The following is an 18,881-nucleotide window of genomic DNA, read 5'->3' on the forward strand; positions in this document are numbered from 1 at the left end:
TTATCAAATTATTATAGATAATATCCTAAAACAACTACAGCATTTGTATTAATGTAAAACCTAGATTGTAGTTTGAACTCTCAGATCATCAGGTAAAATCATGGACCTCTTTCTATCTCATTAGCATTCCTCAGTTCTTAATTTTGATTATGTAGTTTTTATTTGAAGCCTGTTCTATACTGCTACTCTATTTCTGTCACCATTGAATTGGATGTTTTAGCTATTTTTACGACTAATAAACTAATCCAATATAGTAGAGAGTTATAATGCTGATGGGGAATTAAGGGAAGAGAAAGGAAAAATGATAAGATTCTTAGACTAGAAACAGGAAACAGGATAAGGAAATGGCCAATTTGATTTTTGCTGTGGCCATATCAAAAGAAGTCATACTTTCACTTTCCCTCTTGCCCCTTCCACATCCATGTGGTAATTTTACTGAAATAGCAGAGGTAGGAGCAGGATGAGGTGTGGAGAAGTGAAGGGTATAAGATGATTAGCGGTTTTTCAAGCACATAGATAGATGACTGTCCACTGGGGCTTCTGGGAAGCATTTCTATCCACAGGGAAGTCTGGATAGGTTCTGGCACTGAGGGGACCTATGTCACAGACAGTGTGATTATTTAGCGAGTAGTATTCACCATTCCTAGGTAATTAAGAATTGACTGCATTTTTAGTTCCAGTGTTTCCAGCTGCCTATTTATGAGTCATTTATTCGGTGTATTACAGTTTTAAATTTTAAACTTTTATACTGTTTTGATTTGGGTAAGAAGTATACCTGTATGCATAAGGATAGTAATTGTACTGTATAAATTGTTTCATTGAATCTTTAGATGTCTTTATAAGGAGAATGCTACCTTTTAAATCTATTTTTGCTACCTTGTTTTAGTAGGGCTCTTTAGCAAAAGCTCTGAGTAAAGTTATTTTGAAATGTTTGTTTCCTTATGCATAGATTCGATGTTACAGAGTCCCAGATCATAATTATAATATGCCAGCTTCTCACAGGAACCCTGGGTCCTTGGTTCTGGAACTTCACGGTAACTGCTAGAATATTCATGCTGTCCAGTGAACAATGGCGTGAACTCAATAAAGACAGCACCTTTGTCATGCACAGAGTAATTTAAAAACAAAAATTCAAGTTTTCTTGTGGTATTTCACAGACAAACAGGTTATTAGAAAACAAATAATTTTAAGATATAGGGCAATAAAAATCCACCCTATTAAACAAAATTTTTTGAAATATAATATTTCTGGTGATTTGATGCTAAAAACAATTCTCTCTCCCATTTACCTACTGTACCTGGTAACATTTTTGCTCTGAAATATTTTTGAAACAAATACCTTTCCACCATTAAACAGAACTTTTTGGTATTTACATTTTTAACAAAATAAAGCAAGCAGAGTTTTCCTTAGATAGGTTAGTTGAGAGGACTCTTTATAGTAATGTAGGAAAAATTCTGTTTATTCTCTTAATATTCTTTAAGAAACCTGGTACTAGTTTTTCTGCTTCTATTAAATGATCTTGGTTTTAAAAAAATAAAAAATTTAATGTTAGAAGCTATTCTCACTTCTATTTGTTTTGTTTACTGTTTTCCTCTCTTAGTTGTGCTTTAAAAACTAAGTATTCTTAGCTTTTCATGTTACTGTAGTTATTCTTTGAATACCCTCCTTTTTCTGTTTTGTTTTGGTAAATACCTATTTCCTTAATTAATGCTAAGAGAGGAAGTAATAATATCTTTTTTCTTTCATATTAGAATTGTAATTTTGGCCTTATGACTTTTGAAAGTTTAAAAAGATTTATTAAGAAATGGTTTCCCAGTGGAATTTTCCAGAATCCTTCACACTTTAGTATGGTAAGGTTTATTTACAAGAAAAATAGATTTTTTTAAAAATTTTGCAGTTTAGGGAGTATTGGGGAACTGTTCATATTACAGATCATTCTATCAATACAAGGCAGCATTAGGTTTTGTGCATTGAGTCCCCATACCCAAACATGCTTCAATAATATGATAGAAATAGTGAGTCTCTGATAGCAGTTCTTTCTGAAAGGTATCTTGTTGCATTATAAATCCAGTTATTCAGTGGTAGTAATGATGGCTTTGGGGACAAATCAATAGTGAGGGATATCCTACATCATGTTTTCAAATAAACTTGGAATATGGAGTATACTAAAAAGTACTATAGGCATGTTTTAGGAGCAAAACTAAAGCCATTTTCAATTGAATTTACAATGTATTGGCATAATTATTTGTGGGATTCCCACCTAGAGTAGAATAATATGCATAGCTCAGGATGTGTCATTCTTTAGCACTCCTTTACACTTAACCTGTTTCTGGTACTTTCTCCAAAGACCTGAAGCTTTATGCTCACTGCAGTTGTCTAGATTTATAATTTTTGATAGCTCATTTATTAATATTAATTAAACTTACAAAAGGTTTTTTTCCACCAATGTTCTTAAAGAAATTAATAGTCAGGATACTATTATTTACCTTCACCTTGTCTGTCTATGATAACAAAGTACCCTCTGTTTATAGAACCCTTCCTATTAAAATGTTTCTAGAACTAAAGCATTTTAACATCTTGAAAAATGTTTTGGAAATACATTTTTTCTTCAGATATATTGTCTTCACTTTTATCAGTTGCTAACTTGCAGAGATTTTCCTTTGCTTTTAATGTGTGTTGCTTTAACTGATTTGGTCATTGAAATGAAATTGTCAGATGTACTTTCTTTTTTCTTTACAAAGTCAGAGGAAAATATAAGCTTCAGAAAGGGTTGTTCTTTGTAATTTGTCTCCAAATTATTTTAATTTATTAGCATCTAAACTTCCTGTGTTAGCTATTGCCTGTGGTATTCTGCCATTTTAGGGAAAACTGTGTTAGAATGCAAGAACCTTCATCCTGAAACATACAGACATCTTAGTGATAACAAGTTAAAAACGTATGACAAATGTTTGTCCCAGCTGATTAGCAGACTAAAAATTAGAAGAGTTTTAGCACTGTGTAGGAACAACACTAATTCCTTTCAAGGCTCTGCCACTTATCATTTCTGTAACCTTTGAAAAGTCACTTACCCTATCTGACCAGATTTCCTCATCTATAAAATGGTGGTAATATTTCCTACCTCCTAGGCTAGTTGTAAAGATTAAAAGAGTAAAACATGTTATGTGCTGACTACAGTGCTTGTCATAGTGTTTATTATCATTATTGTTGCAATTTAAGACCTGTGTTAGTAATTCCCAATAATTTCCAGATTTCTTTCAAAATTGATTGTGCTATTTTGAGAGGAAGAATATGTCCATGATCCCTTTATTTAACTCTGAGATTACTACTAAATGAGGTGAGAGGACTGTCTTCTAATTTTTCTGTTGCCAAAGGTGATAAGGATAGGCTGCCCCCTTAAATTTGAGACCTAAACTTTAGTTCCTCTTAGAGGACTTGTTCTATTCTAGCTTTTGCCTGTTTTTCTCTTATTCAAAGTCACTGGGTGGGTTGTTGTTTTATTTTAGTCTTCTCAGATAGTCTAAAGATCTGTATAGTCACTCATGTGGTAGATAATACTGTTTTAAATAATTCAGCTTATCTCAAAAATAGATGCTTAGACTTTCTCTATATATAACACTTGACTTTAAAATACTCGTAGTTGTCACTCAGCTGTATAGTTAATGTTAGTAACATTAAGCTTGTCATGCGCAGTTTGCCCCTTATGAAGGGTAGAAAGTAAAATATTGGAAGGCAGTATGTTGAATTTCTAGGTCAATCTTCATTCCGGTCTACTAGTACTTCACCCACCCTGGTAAAATATATAATGAGTACCATATTCTGCTTATGTATAAGTTCCCTAGAACATCAGATCCATTTACAAATAATTGCAAATCTGTAGTTAACAGCAATCTAATCCTTGACTAAGACTCCAGCCCCCTTCAATGACTTTCTAAGCAAAATGCTTCTTTTAAAATAGTAGCTAACAAGTCAAATTGTACAAATCAGAATTTCTATGACATTGCGAATCTAGCCCTAGTGCGTATTCTCTATTAAAACCAAGCTGGTAGCCAACCCAGTTACAACGAAATTATATTTATTATGTATAGTTTAATTTAAAAAATTATGTTTCCAAATTAACTGCAAGTATAGTTTAATTTAAAAAATTATGTTTCCAAATTAACTGCAAGTATATCTTTGAAATGCATATGCCATATGTAGATGAAAACTAGATTAAATTGTCTTATTTCTGATATTGAAAATGCTAGGAAATGACGATTAACATGCTTATCAACGCTCACAGAATGTCAGTTAAATCCCTTCACATTCCTCAGTTAATGCTGAGTCTTGTTGGAATTCAAACCAAATGCATTTGTTAGGAATCTCTCTGAACACTAAGAAATAAAAATGAGACATTCAAAATAGAAATTTTCTTTATAGTTAGCTAACTTAGATGGTTTGGAGTTGTTGCACCCCTTAATCACTTTTAAAAGCTGTACTTCTCATGAAATAGCTGTCCTGATCAGGGAACTTTTTAAGCTGTCTTTCTCTGGTGATGAAGCCTCCCTAGGATCCGCACTCCAACTAGAAAGCTTCTATTTCTTTTTAGTTAAACAAGTTGAAGTTAAAATTACTCATATTTATTTAGGACGCCTTGATATCTTTACCTCTTATTTAGTTGACCATTAGGATGTTGTAAGGAGTGATGGGCCCAAGGGATTTGTTATGAGTGTTGAAGGTTATTTTCACTGTGGACTGCCACACTTACAGCTCCCCTGTCAGAAAGATGGGAGAGCTCAATCTCCACAACTGGTTTGCTTTTCTCCACCTTTCTTCTGTGACAACCATTAGAATGGGTTGTTTGTTGCTGGCTTGTTGTAGTAATTTAAGTGTGTTCTGACCAGAGTACTCATGGATTATCCACAGCAGTTGGGAAAGTTCTTTTTGTCCTTTGACAAAACCTATACTAAAATAAAGTAGAAATAAGAAATTATTTAAGCAATACAAGTCAAGATATTTAAATACTTTCATGGTTATAGAAAATTATGTTTATTATCGTCTAATTTCCCCCCTCTGAAACTTTTAGGCTGTGAAAATCTAATGCTATAGTTAAAAGATTTGTTTTCCCATGTCTTTTTTAAAAAGTCACTCTGGTGTTTTAGGTGGTTTTCTACCACATAGCCCTTGTCCCTTGAAGGGCTTATTTTTGGTGTAGTTGTGGAGGTTGTTTTTTTTGTTTGTTTTTGTTTTAGAGAAATAGTTCCAACACTTGGAAATATTATCACCCATGTTATTATTTTGGAAATAACAAGTGACTACAGAAATGCCAAATTCCTGCCTTATATAATATTCTCTAGATAATTATGTCTTTCCTGCATAGCCAAAAAGCATAAAATGAGCCCCCTCCTAATATGTGTTACAGTAAATTCAACCCATATTGAGAGACTTCTTAGTGGAAGGGTGGAAAAATGGACTGTCAGGTAACCACTTCTCTTCTAAACAGAATCATTAACTCTTGTTCACTGTTAATCATTTCTGCCACCTGTCCCACTTAGCTTGCTTAGTTTCTCTCTTTCGGGATGGCCTCGCACTGCGCGTTTTTTCATTGACAGTCAAGATTAGAGCCACACATCTAGAAGTGGTGATAGGCAATTCTCATGATTCAGAGCAGGAGGGTTTTATCCTGGAGTACAGAGTATTCCGCTAAATCAGATAATCACACAGGAAAAAATGTTCTTAACTAACTACCAACTGGTAAGTAAGTTTTCCCTGACTCTCCCTCCTAACATTAAGGCATTGTTGATCTAAATTCAGTGATAATATCTGAACGGTTTACAGAATTCTGTCTTCCAAAATTTCCAAACAGGCTAATCCATAAAAATTTCCCAGGAATCCCAGTTTGGGCTTTGTAAAGATCTTTCATGTTTCCTAATCTCTTTTACTTACATTCATCCAAGGTACAAAGATTAATTGCATGAGGTTCCCTCCATTTTTATTTTGTAATTCTATACTTCTGGCCCTTCCCCTCCCAAAAGGCTACTTCACATATCCAGCAAAATGTTGTAAGATGTCTACCCTCCTCCACCCAAGACAGAGTCGATCATCTTTGACACCTGCTTAGTCTCCTGAGTCTGCTACTGAGTGTAATTCCCCTTATTGGCAACATCACTCACCAGGTCAGCTCTACAGATTCTTTTGAGCCTAATTCAGTCCATTTTTTTTTCAATAAATGTGTATATCAAGATAACTACATCACTATATGTTTGCAGCTTAATATGCTTCTATTTAAAAAACATTCTTGAGCAATCAAAGATAATTTTTTTTAGTTGTGAGAGATTGGTCTCAATCTGGTTATTTATTATGAGCATAAAACTTACATGTCTTAAGCTCACATGATAGATTGTCTGCTTGAAGTATCAATTTTAGAAATGGGGGCTCTATTCTGCTCTGGGATTTGAACCCCCTTGCTGTTGTTGCTATCAGTTTTCTTAGACTGAATTTTTTTTTAAGTTTACCTTCTTAATAGATAAATTATTCACTTTGTTTAAAAACTAACATTATAAAAAAGGTGTGCAGTGAATAGTCTCCTTCTCATCCTCATCTCCAGCTGTCCAGTTCCCACACTGTCCTCTCCAATAGGTACCCACTGTTCTTAGTTTGTAATGTATCTTTCCAGAAATTTGTTATGTAATTATCAGCAAAAATTAAAATGTAATATTATTTTTCTTCTTTTTTTATGCAAAAAGTTCATATACACATTCTGCAGCATTTTTCTTCACCCAATATAACTTTGATATTTTTCCATGTCACCACTAGAGAGCTACCCCACTCTTTTTTTAAAAGCTACCCAATAGTTCACTGTATGGAAGTACCATAATTTCTATAACTACTCCCTCATTGAGAGATATTTTTAAAGTTTTGCAACTATTAATAATGCTGTAATAAATAACCTTGTACAGACATTTTGTGCAAGCATATCTGTAGCGTAAATCAGTAAAAAAATTAAAAGGCATTTGGATCCAGTAATCTGAGAATGACAATCTCAAGATTATAAAAAGTGCTAGTTTACAGAGGGAAAGGAACACCAGTTTTTGCTTTGCTCCTCAGTCTTCAGAATATGCCCATATTCTTTTTTCAGACTTTCAGGCTTCTAATTTCTACTGCCCTGTTTTTGTACCAGGTTTGTCTCTTCTTGACTATAAGATCATTTTCAGCAACCTCAAAGCTAATTCTTGGCTGCTTTCAGTATCTTCTTTCTAGACGTCTTAGAGTAGTTGACCTAATAAGCGTAAGAATTTGATTGAGAATTGGGTGAATTTTTTTTTTCACACCCACATCATGGAAGGCATTAAATGAATATATCTAAAGGGCAGTAAGTTTTGCCAAGGTATCAGAGATTTATGTTACTTTAGTAAAAGCTCGCCATTTCTTCCATTTGATACTACAAAGCACTTATTTGAAGATCTCATATTATATAGCAGTACAATGCAATCCTCTGCTTGACATTCAAAATTTAATACACACACACTTTTTTCTTTTCTTTTTTTTTTTTTTTTTTTTTTTTTTTTTTGGTGAGAAAGGTTAAGCTGTAGTTTCAGCCCAACTTCAATGAGTCAGAAATTTTCTTTAGAAAGGAGGGGTTTTTATTGCTCTGTGAAATTCATCAAATGAAATTAAAACGCTCTGGATTTTATTTGATTTTGCTCATAACAAATTTTTGACACCTCCTTCTCCCCTTTCCTCAATATTTGAGATTTTTTTCTATTGTGCATGATAGAGGAATGCTGCTAAGCTTGCAAGTAATTAACCTGAAATTGTTTTGAGTAATTCTGCTTTTTTGGATTTTTTGTACCTAATCAGAATTGATGTGACTGAAGTGCAAATCTTCATAATAATCATGCATTTGCTGGCAGTGATTGGAGGACCACCTTTTTGGCAATCTATGGTAACTCTGCACATTGTGTATCCCATATAATGCATGTTGTCTTTTGCTTGTGTTTTTCTAATATAGTATAATCCAGTTAAAGGATGATATGTAAAATTATTTTATTCTTTCTGGAAACAAAAAGTCACAGCAATGATAGGACACAAACTTCTCTTTAGGGCATAGTGAATTTTACTACTTGGGGTTATGTTGTACAGTAGGTCCATTTCAGGGTTATTTTTGAAGGCTATCAGAATTATTATTTGTCGTCCTATTTTACAGCTGAGGAAACAGCAGGTAGTGTATCAAGTTAACCAATGACAAGATTAAACCAAATATTTTATTCTCTTTCTGAGCTACATGAGTCTACTAATTTCTCCGTTATATGCTTAAAGCTGAGTAACAAATCTTGGTAGTAAATTAACTCTGGCCCCAGAACAGAATAAGTGCTTATTGAAATCAGTGCCTTAGGATTGTTTTCACAAGCCAGGACCTTGATTTTCAACTTGACTTGAAATACAGTCACCCCTACAAACACAAGTTCTTTTCCACAAACTTCTGAAAGAGCGAATATAATATATATAATACGGGGGCCAAGAACACAGTCTCAGGAACCAGACTGCCTGAGTTTGATCCTGGCTTCACTGCCTACTGTATGAACTTGATCTGTTATTCAACTCTTGTGGCTTAGTTTTCTTCTCTGTAAAATGAAGACAATAATAGTACCTGTCTTATAAGGTTATTTTGTGTATTAAATGGGTATGTGTAAAGCACTCAGACCAGTGCCTATCAAATAATGAGCCCTCAATAGAAGTTGTTGCTGCTCTTACAGTTGGCATGTTTGCTACTCCTAAACAAACACAGTTCATAAAAATCAGATTAATTTTAAAGTATAAGGGAAATTTACTGAGCAAGATTTTTCCCTTACCTAACTCACTTTATGATGGTAAATTAGATACTTAAGGAAGTGTAATTAACATGCTTCCCTAAGTATCTATTACCAGAAATTGTTTAATGCCTTTTGTTGGGAGGATAGTGTTGTGAGGAGAGAGAAGATGAAGGAATAAAGAAAATCCATAGTCAACCAGGAAAATTCTGAAACTGTTCATTCATGTACATAATATCATTCAAAATCACATCTTTTTTTACACATTAGTCTCAAAAGTCAATACTGTCTCTAGTGACATCTGAGGTCTATAGATACATACACACTGTATACATATAGATCTATATCTATAGATCTTGGATTTCACTAGAATGTTACTACTTTTGCTCTTGTGTAGGTTAAATAGTTAGCAGTTATAAATAGCTATAAAACTATTAAATAGTTAATAGTTTTAAACAATTTGGCTGTAGAAGAAGGAAAGAAAAGATTTTCTTTTCCTGAAACTAGGTAATAAAGCCTAAAGCCTACCTCCCACTTAATTTTTTTTTAATTTCTTCACTATATTGATTATTATTTTCATAGGCTTTGTGTTTTATACCAAGATCTCTCCCCCTCCAAAATTATTTTGCATATCTTACACACATATAAATTACCTTTAATGTTTCAGCATATCAGTAACAAAAAAAATGGGATTTCTGGCTTAATCATCCAAAATCAAGTCAGCATCAGGTATATATCCCTAATTATCTGTATCAGCATGGAGGTACAGAAAGCATTGTTTTCAGTGCAGTTATGTATTCATGCAGGCTATACACATATCCATAATTTTTAGGTGGTGCCTGGTAGCAAATTTGCTTCAGGTAAACTTGTCACCTTTCTTTATTAGAATTTATATACACAATCTATACATGTACATAACATGTAATTTTTTTTTCTTTTAAAAGGATCAAATATTTTATCCTATCTTTATTGGCAATTAAGATAATATAATCATTCTTTTTTATTATATGTTTTTAAAAAGTAATCTGAGGAACTCTCAGATCCAAGACTGAAATGGAGGTTGCAGTAGGGAAAGAGATTCACGGGCCACTGTCTTATTATTAGCATCGTTGGTTCTACTGTTACCATCATTAAAATAAAAGGAAAGGACTGGACTTTTCTGGTGATATTCGGAGGCTTAGAGAAATACTCTGGGTTCTTTGAGCAGATTTCAGTACAGATTCCCATAATTGACTTCAAACCACTGTATTTCTTTTTTTCTTTATCCTTGGCCCTGTGGGCTCATTGCTGAATATGCTGTTTTGAATTGCATTGTGTTCGTTCAGGAAAGACTACTACATGCAGTGCTCTGATTTATTTGTGTGCCAAAATGGAGAGAAGATATTTAGGGCCTAGCTGTGAAATTTTTATCTCTTTTGAGGTTGAGGCCATGAAATGGAAATTGCCTTCCAAATCCTTATTAGAAGACTTTTACTGATACTTAAGAAAGCAACTTTATAGTAAAAACAAACAAAAACAGTGCAAATGTCTTCTTAAAGCTGATTTTAGAAAATCAGCTGTTTTGCAAAGGTAAGTGATTTCTATCTACTGCTTACTGATTACCCATTTCTTGCCTTTTTTTTTAATTCAAAGAGTTTTGTTTTTTGTGTTTTGTTTTTGCGGTACGCGGGCCTCTCACTGTTGTGGCCTCTCCAGTTGCAGAGCACAGGCTCCGGATGCGCAGGCTCAGCAGCCATGGCTCACGGGCCCAGCCGCTCCGCGGCATGCGGGATCTTCCCGGACCGGGGCACGAACCCGTGTCCCCTGCATCAGCAGGCGGACTCTCAACCACTGTGCCACCAGGGAAGCCCAGAGATGTTTTTTTACCAAAGGTTGTAGTTAGTTTTTGTTGGTTTTGGTTGGTTGGGTTTTTTGTGTGTGCATGGTTTGTGTTTTGGTTCCCCCGCCCTTTTTTACGGAAAGAAATTATTTTCATGCACAAAAGTTAGTATATGGTTTACACATTGCAAAAAACAAGACTTTTTTTGTGTATTGCTTCCCTAAAAGAATATATCCTTTTGGGATGTCTTGGAACTATCTTCTATCATATATATAACTCTTTAAGAAAAGAATGTCATCACTTTGGAAGGGACCCATAAAATCCCCTCACAGTTACTTTCACTGACATTTGATTCTTTTAAAAGTAGTAGCTGAGGACTTCCCTGATGGCGCAGTGGTTAAGAATCCACCTGCCAATGCAGGGGACACAGGTTTGATCCCTGGTCCGGGAAGATCCCACATGCCACAGAGCAACTAAGCCCGTGCGCCGTAACTACTGAGCTTGTGCTCTAGAGCCCGCAAGCCACAACTACTGAGCCCGTGTGCTGCAGCTACTGAAGCCCACGTGTTCTAGGGCCCATGTGCTGCAACTACTGAAGCCAGCGTGCCTAGAGCTTATGCTCCACAACAAGAGAAGCCACTGCAATGAGAAGCCCACGCACCACAACAAAGTAGCCCCCGCTCGCCACAACTAGAGAAAGACCATGTGCAGCAACAAAGACCCAATGCAGCCAAAGATAAAAATTAAAAAAAAAAAAAAGTAGTAGTAGATTAAACGTGTAATAAACCAGGAGACACCTTCTGGAATCCAGTTAAGGCAAATGGTGGGTGTTACTACAGGTGAAGTTTCAGAATTCATTAGGTAGAACTGAAGACTTGCTATATAGTGTAATTTATTTGTATCTCATTCTTAAACTAAAAGACTTAAGTAGTGGCTTTATACTTAACTAAATCAGACATTATAAACAGGCATTCCCACATTCTTTGGAAGGAAGTATCTAATCTCAAAATGATACTTTCTGTTTCTGCTGAAATTTACAAAGCCTGTAAGAATATTTTATTATGCTCATAAGAAAACTTGTCTAACAGCTTAGTAACTGATACTCTGCATTAATCCAAACGATTAAACCAAAATCTGTGTCCATTTAATCTGGTACACCTGAGAATTTAAGATTTTTTTTTAATCTCTGAAAAATGAACTACCTTAAACTGATATTATTTGGCTACATAATTTTATGGCATGAATCCAGAGGATTTTACCCTAGCTGTAGAGCAGACACCATGACCCAAGGGAGTTCTTATTCTTCCCAGTCTCAAAGACCATTGACATTCTGGGTAGGCCTGAGATAAAAGTGTTTTTAGTACAGCTTTCTGGCTGTTTCTATAGAGTGGATGCACTTTGATCACCCTGGATATGTTCCAGGAGGCTGAGGACAGAAAGAAAGATTGGGAAGGACAATGTGTCCACCCTCCTTGTTCTTGAGTGTGAGGTGAAAATGGCAATAATTTTAATACTTTTTAAAAGTGATTGATCAGTGCTGATTTTTAAGTGATCACCTGGTGAGACTTGGGGTTCCTCTGACTTCCGCTTTCCCTTCATGTTGCCTCATTTTGTTGCAGCTAACTTCCTTTTTTCTTCTTAACGTGACGGCAAGGTGTGTCACGTATTTTGAAATACGGTAGTATTTCAAAAAAAGACATTCTACGTAGAGAGAGAAAGGGAGAACATCTTAATCTATTTGATAAGTTTATACTGAGCACCTACAATATCCAGGGTTCTAAAAATCAATTCAAACATAAACCTACATTCAGGAGCTTATGTTTTGGTGTATGTAGCTATCATATATGACAGAAGTGAAGAGGGCCCTAAGAATGTTTATGATTCTTTGCCCCTACGTCTATAGCTTGCTTACTTGGTTTGTGGTCCAAGCCATTTACTAATTTGCCTGGCTTTCGTAATGTTGCTGTTTATCCTTTGTTCTTTCAGAGAGCAAAAATTTCCGTGATCCTAAAGCATTTTCACCAAATTTTAAACACATTTGTGATGCAATGCAGTTCAGTTGTGGCACAGATTACTGCTACACTAGAGTTGGCACTTGTTTAGTGCCCTGGCCTTAATACAGGCATGCCCCTGTAATGGATTAATGCTTCACTTCTTTTGAAATCTAAGTGAGTGTAGTATTTCCTCCTTTGCCAGACAGGTCCTTTGTCTTTGGAGGGAAAAGGAAACTAGACAGAATATTGAATTTCAGCCAGGTGCATCAGACTTAGATTGTAATATCCTTAGTTTTCTGAACTGGAGCAAAAAAGTCTCTTGGAGTTCAAAGCAACCATGGTGTTGATTTTCTCCTTTATTGAAAACAAGCTCTGAGCTTGGACTGTAGGGTTTGGAGATCAGTTAGAGAAGGAAGGAGACAATTTAAGATGCTCCGTGAAGTTCTGGGCTTAATTTTTAAGTTGACCTATTTCATTTTAGAAAATTAAACACTGCCACAGTACAACTTGAAATTTGAATTGTTGATTTCCCTGTTTTTTTAGACTGCAGTTTTGCAAGAGGTCGTAGAGTTGTGTAAATAAACTGAGTTCTTGAGAGTTTTAAAGAAATAGAGTAGCTAAACATTAAATTTTATATCTATCAATTTTACCAGGGTTTTATACATACAAAAAATAAGAAGTGTCACATTCTTATTTGATTTTAAAAGTGTAAGCAGATGGCATCCCTAAAAAGTGTAGACAGCCCTGATTAAAATGTCTTCATTGTAAGAACTCATTGCCTATTAAACTACTGTGGGCTTTTGGAATCTTATTCCTAGGGTCATTTGTTTCACTTAATAGAATCTATCATTTTACTATTCCTTTCTTTTCAGTCCATATTGGACAAAATTGGAGACTTCAGAAAAGCTAAAAAGAGATGTGCAGAAAGAAAGAAAATCTTAAATGATTTTTAGGATTTAGTATTATACAAGTGTATTTAATTTTAAATGAGGTATATTGTGTTCACAAGTTTAGATACATGATCTCAAACCATTCAGCCCCCCTTACTTTAGGTAAATCAATTCATATTTTCATATACTGTAAAAATTTATTATTTACTTCTTCTGAAAAGTAAACATATGTTAAAGTTTCGGATTCACAATTATAGAGCTGTACCTGCTTGGGTGTGCTTCACATATTTTTCGTCCTGTCCCTGAGTTTGCTCTGCTCCAATCAGAATCTCTTGACATCAACATGGGAGCTGTTTTTACTCTTATGTGAAGCTACAATTTGAGATTACAGAAGCTCCTTGAATATGAATGCCTTCTTAGTTGCTTTCTACTTTTACTAGCTGGCTGTATTCTAACAGTTTGGAATTGGGAATTCTCTAGTTTGCAGATTTTTTAAATCTAGTTGCAAATATTTCTAGTCCTTTATGCTCCATGCTTTCTCTCATAACAATTAGTAACGAATTACAGATTTAGCAGTAGAGTTCAAAAAATGCACAAAGATAAAGGAAAAGTACACTTCTTTTATTAAAAGTCCAGAAGATAGCCTGGTTCATCATTGCGAGATTTCTGGGATGCATTAGGTGAACCTTATTTAGCTATGACACGAGCTAATAAAGTTGGATCAGTTATTTTTTTTTAAGTTGGTATCAGAAGTCAGATTAATTTTTATGTAGTCTCTCATTTCTTGAGACTTTATATTGTTTATAATGGAAAGGTTAGGGAAACTTCCATCAATTTAAGTATTTACTAAACTAGAAGGAATGGAGAATATATCAGAATATGAATCAAATGTTTGCTTTGTTTTCTTATTTTGATTTATATATATATATTAATTGTTTTCTCTCTCTACCCATTAAAGATTCCAGTGCTGAATATTCAAATGAAAATTTTTCCTGCGCTTTGTACTGTAGCAGGGACCATATTTTCCTGTACAAATTACTTCCGTGTAATCTTCACAGGTGGTGTTGGAAAAAATGGATCAACGATAGCAGTAAGTATTTCTTAAGATTTCCAGTGATTGTGCTAGGACTTAGTTTTGTAGTCACTTTGTTTTTCATTTGAATTGTTATTTGAATTAATTAAAATCATTGTTAATTGAGAGTTTCCACTTAGTCTTAAAAAAACCCCTGAAACTTCTCAGTTTTATTTACACATGTATACATTTATATGCTTTTATTTGCATATTTTTTGTGCATGCAGACACACACTTTTATACACATATATATATATATATATATTTTTTTTTTTTTTTTTAAGTGCTATCTGCTTTGTAAAATGTCTGCCCTCTTAGGTAAAATCCTCAGTTTGTGCCTAACTAATCCATGCTGCTGCTTTTCCTTAGCTGTTCTGGTATTCAGTTATAAAAGCTGCTGGCTCTCAGACACCGTGAGGTTCTTAGAAGTTCAAGTTGATCTGTCTTCCATCAAGCAAATCGGTATAGAATACCACTAACTCCTCACTTCTCTTTACTCTGTACAGGGAACAAGTGTCCTTTCTCCTTTTCTCCATATTGGATCAGTAATTACATTAGCTGCAATGATCTACAAGAAATCAGCAGTTCAGCTTTTTGAAAAGCATCCCTGTCTTTATATATTGACATTTGGTTTTGTATCTGCCAAAATCACCAATAAGCTTGTGGTAAGCACCAGAGTTTTTGTCTGTTTTCTTTTTAACTTTCATCTTATTTTGGTTTTATGGCCATAGTTTTCATTTCATAATTTCCTAAGCAGTTCTAGAGTTTGCTGTCCTCTAATCAAAATCTCTTGATGTCAATATGGGAGCCATTTTTACTCTTACATGAAGCTACAATTTGAGATTACCAGAAGCTCCTTAAACCTCTACAACTCTTCTTTCTATCCACATTCTTCATTCTCATTCTTCATTCTCATTCTGTACACTCAAGGCTCCTTGTGAAAAGCATATTTAGGGGGACTTAGTTGGCATGGTATATACCTTCGGTGTATAGCTCTCACACCTACTTTTTGTTGTTGTTTTAGTTTTGAAAGTTCAACAGATATTGCTAAAGAATTCTTGAAACTTGATATTTGATCACAATACTGATTTACTGTGTAGCTCACAATTGCTTTAATATGGAAATGCCTGCCTACATCACCGATTCTCTTTATTCATAGGTGGCACACATGACTAAAAGTGAAATGCATTTGCATGACACAGCATTCATAGGTCCAGCACTTTTGTTTCTGGACCAGTATTTTAACAGCTTTATTGATGAATATATTGTACTTTGGATAGCCCTGGTAAGTTTTGTACTGTGTTCTATTTCATGATTTGAAGGGTACTTGTTTTCTGTTTCAGTGGGCCAGTCCTGAGAGACAGATCGTATAATTGTAATGATTTAGAATACTAGAAAACCACATTTATGGGACTTCGTGGGAGTTCCTCATGGCTTCATCTTTGAGTCATTTTTTGTATTATTCTTATTAGTCCTGCCTACATCCTGGCTCATAAATTCCATATTTCTAACTGTAAAGCAGGAGTTGGCAGACTACAGCTTGTGGGCCAATGGCCAGTTTTTGTAAATAGTTTTATTGGAACACAGTCATGGCCATTCATTTATGTATTGTCTGTGGCTGCTTTCATGCTACAGTGGCAGAGTTGAGCAGTTGTGACAAAGAGAGTATGGTCCACAAAGCCTAAAATATTCACTAAGTTTGTTGCTCCTTGGTGTAAAGGAAGAATCTTTGAGGAAATTGAGTTATTAAATTTTATGGAATTGAAGGTAAATTTCAAAATAAGAGAAGAAAGAAGCCTCTCCTCTTGGCTTTCAGGAATCTTAGGGATGGCCTAAGCAGATTCCTGAGAATCTAATAGTATCTTTTTTTTTTTTTTTAGGTCTTCTCTTTCTTTGATTTGATTCGCTACTGTGTCAGTGTTTGCAATCAGATTGCGTCTCATCTGCACATACATGTCTTCAGAATCAAGGTCTCTACAGCTCATTCTAATCATCATTAATGATGTAATTGATGTTATAGGAAACTCATGTTTTCTGCCCGAAAGAATCTGAACATATTAAGGAGAATGGGGTGGTTAAGAACAAATATAATTTATAGTAACCAACGTTATATATAACTTTTATTCTTTGTTATTGGTAACACTCCTTAACTATCCCTGTGTGAGAATGGGAGTTTCAAGTTCCATCCCGTAAATTGTACATGTTGTCAAACAGGGTTGGCCCAAGAAAGCATGCAAGAAAAAAATGCCATGTGTTTGTAATTATCCTGGATTCATAGTAAAATTATCATGGGGAGCAGATCCCCAGTGGTGGAGATTTCTAATGTAGAATATTTGCAGGCCAAAAGATGGTTGCTTTATAATTTTAACAAATCATCATCTTTTAGTGACGTCCTTGTTTAGTATCTTCTCAAGCTTTCTTTACTGAGGAGCTCAGCTTGTGGCACAGATATATCTTGTGAGGTGGAACCTAGTGATAAAGATCTTGAATTTGGATTGAAAGGTTTCCTATCTTTACATTATTGAGGAAGTCATTTTTTTTATTGCTCAAGAAATGGTATCTCATGGACTTGGGAAATCCTGTTAGCATGCATAATAATGTGGTAACTTTGTCGATCCATTTATTTTTTTAAATAAATATATGATCTGAAAGCCAGTCTTCTCAGTTTTATTCAGTGGAAAGATAAACTAAGTTTTAATGTCGTTTTTAAAATTTTTAAGCAAAATTTATTTCTGTTCTTTAATAAATGAGGAAATTCAGTCAGCTACATCATCATTATGTGTCCTGTGACCTTTCTATTTTGTATAAAACTGTTTAACTTAAAACACAGGAGTGCTGGGCCTCCCTGGTGGTGCAGTGGTTGAGAGTCCGCCTGCCGATGCAGGGGACACGGGTTCGTGCCCCGGTCCGGGAGGATCCCACATGCCGTGGAACGGCTAGGCCCGTGAGCCATGGCCGCTGAGCCTGCGCATCCGGAGCCTGTGCTCTGCAACGGGAGAGGCCACAACAGTGAGAGGCCCGCGTACCGCAAAGGAAAACAAAACAAAACAAAACACAGGAGTGCTATGTTCATTTTCCCTCTTGGTAGATTTTTTTGGTTGTGGTTGTGTCACCCTTGATATTATAAATCTTTTTTTCCCTTTGAGAAAACAGAATCATAATCTTAAAAGTCCAGAGGGGTTTAATAGTCACCTGGTCTAGGAATCTCAAACCCTTCCCCCAGATTTTTAATGAGAGAGGCTTGGGCCTCTCTAGGCAATTATTGAAAATTTGCACTCTCCTTTTCTGGCTACTCAGTATCTGTACAACAGTTTGAATTGAAAACCAGGTGTCCTCAGTAACTATAAACCAGATCTGTTTCCATTGTATATAGTTCAGTTGCTTGAATGAAGAGGGAGACAAGCGGAAAAGGTTTAAGCTATTGACTAAAATGAGGTATCTTACTATTGATTTTTATTTATACCCTGTTTCCATAATCATGGATACACAATAGCTGTGCTGCCTTGCCTGGCAACCAGAACTCTTCCTTGCACTTTTAATGATTTCATCAATTCCATGTAATCTTGATTAGCAATGACTGTGAAACCTTTCATTTCTTTGCTAGAATGTAGCAGGAAGGGGAAGTTTCTCACTGCCTTTGCTTGCTAGCAACTTCTCCAGCATCTGGGGTAGAGAAGTACATACAGGAAAATGCTAGGGCGGATCAAATGTTGCAAGCTAGGACAAAGGAAAAAGAAGGAGGGATAATTAACTAAAGTTACCTCATTGTCTTATTATATTAGATAGACAGAGCAAATGTTAATTACCTACAGTGGAAATTGAGGTCTGGAGAAGCTCAATGGCATACCAGTGTCACAACAGTTACTCCTTTTCCAAATGGGGACTAGAATCCAGATCTTCTGAATCCTAATCCATTGTTCTCTCCTACACCACACTAGGTTTTAGTGGGCTGAAGCTACAAACTGAGATTCTAGAATCTTTTTCAGTGTAAACGAAATCTGGAAGACGTTCAGGTATTTGGTGTGCTCTTCCTTCAGCTCTAGATAACCATCCGCATCATATCAAGGGTATGTTTATAGTAAACCTCAGCTGGTCCTAATTCTTCTTGTGATCATATTATATATGATTTTGATACCTGGTTAGGTATCAAAATTATCTGAAGAATTTTAAAAAATACAGGTTCCCAGGTCCTATTGCTAGAGATATTTGGTAGGTTTGAGATGGGGCCTCATATTTTCATAAGCTCCCCAGGATTCCAGTCCTTGTTAAACCTTTTGAGTTACAACTAGGCTTAGGAACCACTGTCATAAACTACCTAAA

General features: G+C 35.2%; 1 protein-coding gene across 3 annotated transcripts in view; it reads left to right on the top strand.

Moving 5' to 3' along the window:
* The window catches only part of CEPT1 (choline/ethanolamine phosphotransferase 1), a 36,226-nt gene extending 18,781 nt beyond the window's left edge, over nucleotides 1–17,445 (top strand). For 2 of the 3 annotated variants that reach the window (XM_079927154.1, XM_079927155.1), the window contains exons 5-9: nucleotides 7,837–7,921; nucleotides 14,448–14,579; nucleotides 15,068–15,226; nucleotides 15,721–15,846; nucleotides 16,442–17,445. In XM_079927154.1, coding sequence (XP_079783280.1) covers nucleotides 7,837–7,921; nucleotides 14,448–14,579; nucleotides 15,068–15,226; nucleotides 15,721–15,846; nucleotides 16,442–16,561 — 622 coding nt within the window. In that variant the 3' untranslated portion in view covers nucleotides 16,562–17,445. Of the gene's footprint in view, nucleotides 1–949; nucleotides 1,035–7,836; nucleotides 7,922–14,447; nucleotides 14,580–15,067; nucleotides 15,227–15,720; nucleotides 15,847–16,441 lie in introns of all 3 variants that reach the window. The other variant, XM_079927156.1, reaches the window with a different exon arrangement.
* The last annotated feature ends 1,436 nt before the right edge of the window (nucleotides 17,446–18,881 follow it).

The sequence above is a fragment of the Stenella coeruleoalba genome (assembly GCF_951394435.1).
Source record: "Stenella coeruleoalba genome assembly, chromosome: 1".
NCBI lineage: Eukaryota > Metazoa > Chordata > Mammalia > Artiodactyla > Delphinidae > Stenella > Stenella coeruleoalba.